The sequence below is a fragment of the Strix aluco genome, chromosome 20 (assembly GCF_031877795.1).
Source record: "Strix aluco isolate bStrAlu1 chromosome 20, bStrAlu1.hap1, whole genome shotgun sequence".
Lineage (NCBI taxonomy): Eukaryota > Metazoa > Chordata > Aves > Strigiformes > Strigidae > Strix > Strix aluco.
The window spans coordinates 15,748,310-15,756,335 of record NC_133950.1 but is presented as its reverse complement, the minus strand read 5'-3'; the positions used below and the strand labels follow the sequence as shown (position 1 = coordinate 15,756,335).

At 50.1% G+C, this 8,026-nt stretch overlaps 1 protein-coding gene across 5 annotated transcripts in view; it reads right to left on the bottom strand.

Moving 5' to 3' along the window:
- Window positions 1-5,797: 5,797 nt before the first annotated feature.
- Window positions 5,798-8,026, bottom strand: part of PBX3 (PBX homeobox 3) — a 113,908-nt gene continuing 111,679 nt past the window's right edge. For all 5 annotated transcript variants that reach the window (XM_074846516.1, XM_074846517.1, XM_074846518.1 and 2 more), the window contains one exon: window positions 5,798-7,371. In XM_074846516.1, coding sequence (XP_074702617.1) covers window positions 7,279-7,371 — 93 coding nt within the window. In that variant the 3' untranslated portion in view covers window positions 5,798-7,278. The remainder of the gene's footprint in view (window positions 7,372-8,026) is intronic.

Genomic DNA, 8,026 nt, shown 5'->3' with positions numbered 1-8,026 from the left:
GATGGACGGTGACAAGGTGAATCCCCGCCACCCGCGCGTGCCGCGGAGCCGAGCCACGGTGGCCGGCGAGGAGGAGAGCGGTGCCGTGCCGGAAAACGCTTCCCGGCTCAAGCGGGCTCGGAGCGGGAGGGCGAGACACCCAGAGCACATGCCCTGCCGGGCTCTTCAGCGTGCACCTTCTGCTCTTTAAATTGATTGGCACTTTCTATTTGAGGAAAAATGAGTTCTTAAAATTGAAATACTGGTTATTGTTATGGTAATACAGCGAGGCTGCAGCAGGAGAGATTTTAAGATACAAAAAAGGTTAGTTTAAATCAAGCAGCTGATAGGTGAGGCTGCATAAAGTACTCAGGACTAATGAGTTCAGAGGTAGCTACGGATTGGGTCTGGACCCCTTCACGCTGCCGACTCAAGTGGTGGGCGCAGGTAATAACCAAGATAACCTGAGGCCTCTGAGATCATTATTGCTTTATCACGTTTTGTATAAAATATTTTCGGCCTCATTTAGGATGTCAGCCTCTATCAAACGTTTCCCTGCACTAAGAGCACACCGCATCCCCGCGGCGTCGGCGGACCCGGAGCCCTCGCTGCCTGCTGAGGGAGAAGCACTCGGGGCACCCGGGAACCCTCGCAGGGGGACGCGGTGCTGAGCAGAAGATTTATGAATAATGTAACGACAAAAGTACCGGGCCCGTATTAGCACGACATAGTGACTGATTCCCAACATATGTTATTGCTTTCTCTCATCTTTACCTGAAATTAGTAATTTAGAGTCCATACCTTTATTTGGAAAATAATAGTACACACAGAATTATAAAAGTTTAATACGCTCTCAGTAAAATGAAAAATGAGCGGTTATGATATTGTCTAACACTTTCAAATGTGTTTATTAATTCATGTTTTAAATCATAAGTTTCATTCTGCAGGAGAGTCATACACAGCAATAAGCAAGTTTTAAAATATTAATGAATAAACAATATTTCTCTATTGAAATATAACATGCTTCTTTGAACAATGTACCAATGGTAATAAATCACAACCAGCAGAAAATTGCATTTCATATTTAATACAACTTGAACTCTGCCTTTTTATAAATGATATCTTTTTTGTTTAATTGGCGTCAGTTCAGATCTAGCAGATTGCTAATAAAATTCTGGATTTCCATATTTAATGACGCGTGCTCTTTATGCTGAATTTTACCACAAAAAATGCAGCCTTTTATTATCCTAATAGCTAGCGCTAATAGGTGATCTCGTACCGCGAGCAACAGCCCCGTGTGCTCGCCCGAAGCCCAGCTGGGGCGAGTGGCTGGGTGGGCGCCCTCCGCTCCGGCAGGGACTGGACCCCGGCAAAGCTGCCCGGAGCCACGGCGAAGGGCACCCCCGAGCCCCTCCGGGCATCCCCCCTCTCCCAGGTGCCATCCCCAGGGAGCTGAGCGTGTCGGGGCAGTGGATGAGGAGGAGGAGGGTCCCTGGCCCCCCCCAAGGGGAGCCACCACCCGCCCCAGGAAAGGGGCTCCCATAGGCAGTGCGTGGCCACGTGTGCCACATACGGCAGCCCTACCCGAGCACGTCTGCACCCACGGTAGTAGCCGCAGATAAGAATTAAACTAATTGGGTTTAATTAGCCTGTGTAAACAAGATCCTTAAATTTGTTGCCACAGGAGGGTTTTGGCAGTCTCCAATAAATTAATCCTTTTTATTATATCAATGACAGGAAGATGATCAAATAGGCTTTGATATAGATTTTGGGATTTATCACCTAGTAGCACTCTGATATGCTTGAACTTTTTTTTCCTGCTGTTGCTGCTGGAGGCAAGAACGAGGCTACGAATGGCGTTTGCTTCAGAGCCAGCTCACAGGCGAAACGGGGGATTTGGCAACAAACGGAGGCGGGACACCAGGGAAACTTTGAAGAAAAGTTTGTTTTCAGGATTTGTTAGGAAAGTAGAGTTTTCAGTGGGGAGGGTCACTCAGGGAGAGATGTGGGGACCAGGGGGATCCTGGAACACGCACGGCACTCGTGTCAGCATCCTGCAGCCCGAGGACGCCCGCTGGTGCTGCCCACCGGCGCGGTGAGGCATGGAGCCAGCCCAGGGCTTCTCCCCACCGGCTCGGGTGCTGCTCCCTGCCCTCGGGAAGAGGGGTACGTGCGTGTAGATGAGGGCAGCCCCTGGGGCTCTTGGGCTGCACTAAACACAGCGTGGTCACGCGTGTGGCCTTAGCGAGGGCGGCAGGCGCCCGGCGGCTGCCATTTCATGGCATCGGCAGCTGCACCACGACGTCCTGGCCTTGTCCTACAGCCTCAGCCTCGCCCGTTTCTCTCAGCACTGGCTCCCTGTCAGCCTGGTCTACGCACACCGTTCCTCCCGCCGTGCCGAGCCTGCGGGCAGACGGGCCTCCCTGCTGCTGCAGGACACCTCGGCGGGGCTGTCTGCCGGGCTGGCTCGGGGTGTCACAGCTGCTTTCCCGGGCACTAGGACCAGCCCAGCACCTACGGCTTGGCTGTCAGCAAAGATTTTAAACGCTGGCACCAGCCCGCTGGCACCAGCCCACTGGCACCCATTGCAGGAAGGAGCAAGCGGCTTTGTGTTTCAGATTCAGTGGCAGATCGGCTGCCTGAGGTGCCCGCAGGAGGCCAGCAGCACCCACGTCCCGCCTGGAAAGCCCAGGAGACCCATTTTGTAGCCGTGCTGTCCCAGGCGTCCCTTCCCTCCCGTGGGCGCAATGGCCGGGAAGCTGCTGCACACAAAACCTTCTCCTGCTCTCTGCCACCAAGGGAAGGATAACTGGATGGGAATTCTAATCATATATTATATTACCGTGTCATATTAGACTAATAAAATCCTAATATGATACAGGAATGGGGAGCATATCATAACTCCTCTGTGGCTAATACAATGCATGCAATAAATCACTCCCAGGGCTTATCCTTAACAATTGTATCAGTGCTTTCTGTGTCACGCTGATAACTCAGTCCCTCTGATCTAATGGTTCACTTTTCTTCACAGTCCATATGGCAGTGACATTAAAGCTAATGAAATAAAATAAAATTTGCCAATCTTTGAAGAATTCCATTCTTTAAAAAGATGTATTTTATTAACACAAACTGGAAACATCTTCAGTTACTTGGAGTTATTTTTATCACATTGGAAATACATGGCACAGATACTGGCATCAGCATCTTACAGCTGACTCACGTGTGGTCTTTGCAAGAGGCATCGCTACAGGATAACACCGCGTCGCTCAGCCTAGCACGCTTAATGCCGGGTTCGCATCGTCAGCAGAGCTGCCCCCACTGAACCAGTCCCGTGGGGCGTGGATTTTGCCATGCTGGAAGGTCACAGTCTCCCCGACTCTTCCCTTCCTGGGCTGAGCATCCCTCGTTGCATCCAAGGCCAGACACGCAGGGAGCCGGGAGCTTGCTGTCTGAATGCCAGGGAGCGCAGATCATCACCCGCTTCGCTCTTGGCACACGACGGTTTGCTTTTCTTCGTGGGGCTGCGCAAGGGCTGCTCCCGTAGCTCTGCGGGTCACAAACCCAGGTGCCTCTGCCAGCGTGCCAGGCGCGCTTCTGGGGTGCCGCGGGGCTCCCCACGGCAGGACACCCCAGCCACCGGCAGCTCCCTGGGGCAGTGGCTGTGCCACGGCCCCCCCAGCCCAGGTGCTCGGGCAGGTTGGAGGGAGCTGGGGCTGGTCCCAAGGCAGCCGGCCCAGCTGGGCACCAGGAACGCCGCAGCTCTCTCCTCCAGACACACTCTCCCAGCCCCGGGAGGCAGAGCGCGGTGATGACGGTGGCGGGCACAGGAGACGGCAATTCCTGGGACCCGCTGCAAGTCCCCCAGCCGCTCCCACTGTGCTCCGAGCGGGGTCTCTGGGCTGGCACCTCCCAGGGCCGGCAGGAGCCGCGGGCACGGGGCTGGCGGGCTGCGCTCCTCTGCCACCACGATGCACCGGGGGCACGGGGCTGCGGCGGCTCCGGCCACAGCGACACATGCGCCAGCAGCTCGGCCCCAGGCGCGGGGCCTCAGGCTGGTGCCACTGAGCAGTGCAGCAGGCGGGAGGGCTGAGGGTCTCCTCCCTGCTGCAGGACAGTGCTGAGGCCTAAGAGGACCCCAGCCAGGGTGCGTGCACGGAGGAGGGATCCTTGCACGAGTCACTGTTCCTGCGCGAGGCTCTGACGGCCCTTCGGGGTGCAGCTACCGGGTGAAACACAATACCATCAACAGCGCCATCCTAATTCTGGTGCTTGCAGTAAACCTTTCTGATGTGTGATCAAGCCTCAAGGATAAGATGTTTATTATTTGCCATGTAACCACGTGGTTGTGCTCCAATGTAAGGAAAGGCCAAATTGCACTTGTAATTCAAAGGGACCCAAAGCCTTAATGCTGTAAAGAAGGACGCTAATGATGCCCAGCGGGCGCGGGGCATGCAAGTGCGGCCCAAAGGTTGTTGATGGCCTTCCTATGAACCTCCTCAGTGTGTGACAGGTCCTTGCCTGTGGCCAGCAGAGATGTGATCAAGATGAGGGACGTCTGCGTGTTCATTACGCTGCCTACGCCTCCACTGACACACTTTACATTTAAAATACTGTTTCCATTGAGCTGGAGCATAAACACGGAGCGTGTGGACTTGGGGAGCTCCATTAGCAAATGCAAATCGTTCAGTGCTTTGTCCTCCGCACACAGAAGTCTTCGGAAGTCACGGTCCCCATCTGCCCCAGCTCTCGTTAACTGATAAAGAAGGCTTTGCAATGCACGTCTAGTTATTTACTTATTTATTTAAATGCACCACCTGTAGTGAAAGAAGCAACGTTCAATTCTAAAACTGATCGAGAATTTGTGTCTGCTCCATAAACAAAAGCAGAATCAGCAACTGGTGCACGAGGGCACGTGGGATGTGGAGGGAGAAGAGGGTGGCCGCAGTCCTGGGGGTGAGAGCAGGTGAACAAAGGTATTTTACAAAATAACCAGATACAAGAATTGTTGATAAGAAAAGCTGACCCACAAGCTAATTGAATCATGCAAATAATCGTTTAGCCACCAAAACAACACCTGAAGGCTTAAAGAGCCGACTGGAAAGGAAATGTGACGGGCAGGCAGCTCCTCGAGCGCAGCCCAGCCTAGGCTCCAGCCTAGGCTCCAGCCTGGCAAGGGCTGGTAGTAGTGAGCGCTAGCCCTCCTCCTGCCTAGCTACACTAACCCAAGTAGTAAGTAGTTATATTTATCAAAGACCATTTGCTGCAAGTGATTAACGTTAATTTGATTTCCTGTGAGTCAATTTCCTTGAGATATGGTAAATAGGCTATTACCTGTTATTGACCTTTACTTTATTAAAAAGATTTAAAATTAGAATTTATATATATATGTCCTTCCAAAAAAGTTTTTTTAATAAAGAAAAATATTTTTATAATCACATTATACTTGCTAGCTGAGGTTGTCGTTCCAAAGTTAATGTTAAATAAAGACGGTAATTAAGAGTGAATATGATGACGATTTTAAACTCATCTAGAGGACTGACCCCTTCCTTCGCCTCCACTTGAATGTTCGCTCCCGAGCAGAGCAGGTGGAAGCGGAGGCAGGGGCTGGCGGGGCCGCCCGCGGGCACTGCTCCGGCTCCTGCTCCCTGCCAGGACACACCTCTCCCAGGATTTCCAGTCTCCTCCGGGCAAGAGGGCACGAGGACCTGCTGGTACTTAAAGAAATGCTCAGCTCCTGCTTCGTGACAGCTTGCGCTTCTGGTAGCCTACTCGTCTCCTAGGTCTGACTTAAACTGAGCAGGAAGAAATTACGTCAACGTTTGATCATGAAAGCAAAAAGTTTATTCATGTTTGAAACTACATATAACTACCACGAGGAAGACTTTTCAATCCAGGGTGTAATCCAGTTAGAAAGTAACACGAAACGGTTTAATACATTAGAATCACTGCCACAAATTATTTTCATGACTCAATCAGTTTCAGAATCGCATACAATACAAAAGAGAGAAAGAAAGGGCCCCCTGTTACACAGGGGGGAATATACAGTACTGAATACTGAAGTCTGTATGCATTACAATTAGTTGTTGGTTTTTGCGTGGATTAGTAACAAGATGAAGAACATTCAAAATGTTTCTCAGTATTTACAACAGTTTCACTGTTTTGTGTTAAACCTAAGAACCCATGTTTCCACTTTCGCTTCTTTAAAAGTTGCCAACGCAACCCTGATTCTTTTAAAAGATTACAATGTACATTACATTTCATGGGGAAACAAAGAGTTAATTACAAGATGCCAAAAGATAAGAAAGAGACAAACTACAGCGTGAGTATCGTTCAGAGGTAGTAAGTGAGCACTCTAAGCTACAGAACATGTTGAAAGTCTATTGGTTTGTATGAGTTCGCATGAGGTAATAAAGCTGTGTTTGATTGGTGAGATGTATAAATACTCTTTTGCTACACTATGTACAACACTCCATATGATGGTGCTTTTTTCCTTTGCTTTTTTCCTTTGTTTGTTTGTGGTTTGCTGCCAAGAAGAGGTAACAAATCTTGGCAGGCGTGTGCAGCACCTAGCTCGTACTGTAAAACCCCGGGTCTTGGCTTTCACAGAGATCAGCAGCAAGTGTCTTCATCTCCTAAGAACAACCTACGTCCGGTGTCGAAATACAGAGAGGAGACTCGGGGTCCGGGTAGTTTTAGCAAGAAAAGATCCTCCTGGTTTCCAATCTAATTTGTAAGACAATAGATCACAACAAAAATGTGACGAATAAGGATTCTTAAACACAACCGTTGTTAACCGAAATAACCGAACAGCTCTTTTTATTCCAACTCTATAAGAGATATGAAAAGATTAAACACAATCAAAGTCTGCAATTCATTTCAACTTTCCATGGAAATATGCACAAAGTTAAATTTAGGTGAGGTGTTTCTTTGTGTCTGCTCTTGCTATTGAGGTTAAGCTCGTCCTGTACTTTTACCCTTAAGGCCAAGTAATTGGCAACTGTTAGACCAACATCGTTAAAACTGCTGATAATAAATTATGATAAAATAGTTACAGGGCTATAAACAATGCTAAATCTTGGCCTAATTGGATAAAGTGCTTTTTAACATTGTGTGTTTTAAGTATAAATACAAATGATTATGATACCTTTAAAAAACAGATTTACCAAGTTTTCTAATAAGACAAGGTTTTACAGTAAAGCTGTAGGTGGTTGGCTACAAAAAACTCTTTCCTTTTTCTCCTGTGACTCTGAATGCGCTAATCAAGGCATCTCAGCTCAGGGAAAAAGTGTTGCTAGGAGATTAGTTAGAGGTATCAGAGTGCACACTTCCCGGCCCTTCTGTAGGGGAAGTCACAGAAGATGGAGTAGTTGCGTCCTGCCAGCCTCCATTAGCCTGAAAAGGGAAAAACAATTCAATTGATACAATTATGCATATTAATTATACTGTACACTGAAAGTATCAGCCTGGCAAGCCCGCGGTTTGGGGGGAGATGCTCTGGGAAGGAGATTTTCCTACACTCCCTCTGGCTGCAGAATTTGTGAAAGGCAAAAGCCGCAGGTGTTGCGCGAGGGATGCTGAAAGCTCGGCCTGCGGCAGCGCCGAGCCCTCGGCGGAAAGGCAGCTCCGAAACCAGGGGCCGTTCAGCCAGACGTGAGCCGCGACTAGGACTTGGGGATTTCTGCAAAGACCGTCCACGCTTTAATGAAGAACATCCCTTTAGCCGACGCTTCGGCCTTTTCCCCTGAGAAGACGAGTCCGGGCAATCCGTGTTTAACCCCTCTCGTCACCCCTCACTTCCCAGAGTTCGGAATTGCCTTCCTCCACCCGGCAGAGCCCGGGGAGCCTGGGTCCCTGCCAATCCGACCCGCCAGCGCACAGACGTCAGGGCTGCCAGGCGGAAAGGGGCTGCTCGGATCGGTTTTCCAATTATCTCTAAACGCAGCCCCCATTTGGGACGCCGCTCCGTGTCCCCGCACGCCGCCGGCCCTCACCGCCTCAGACCTGCCTCAGCAGGAGCAGCGCTCAGGAACAAATTTGCCTTATGTCT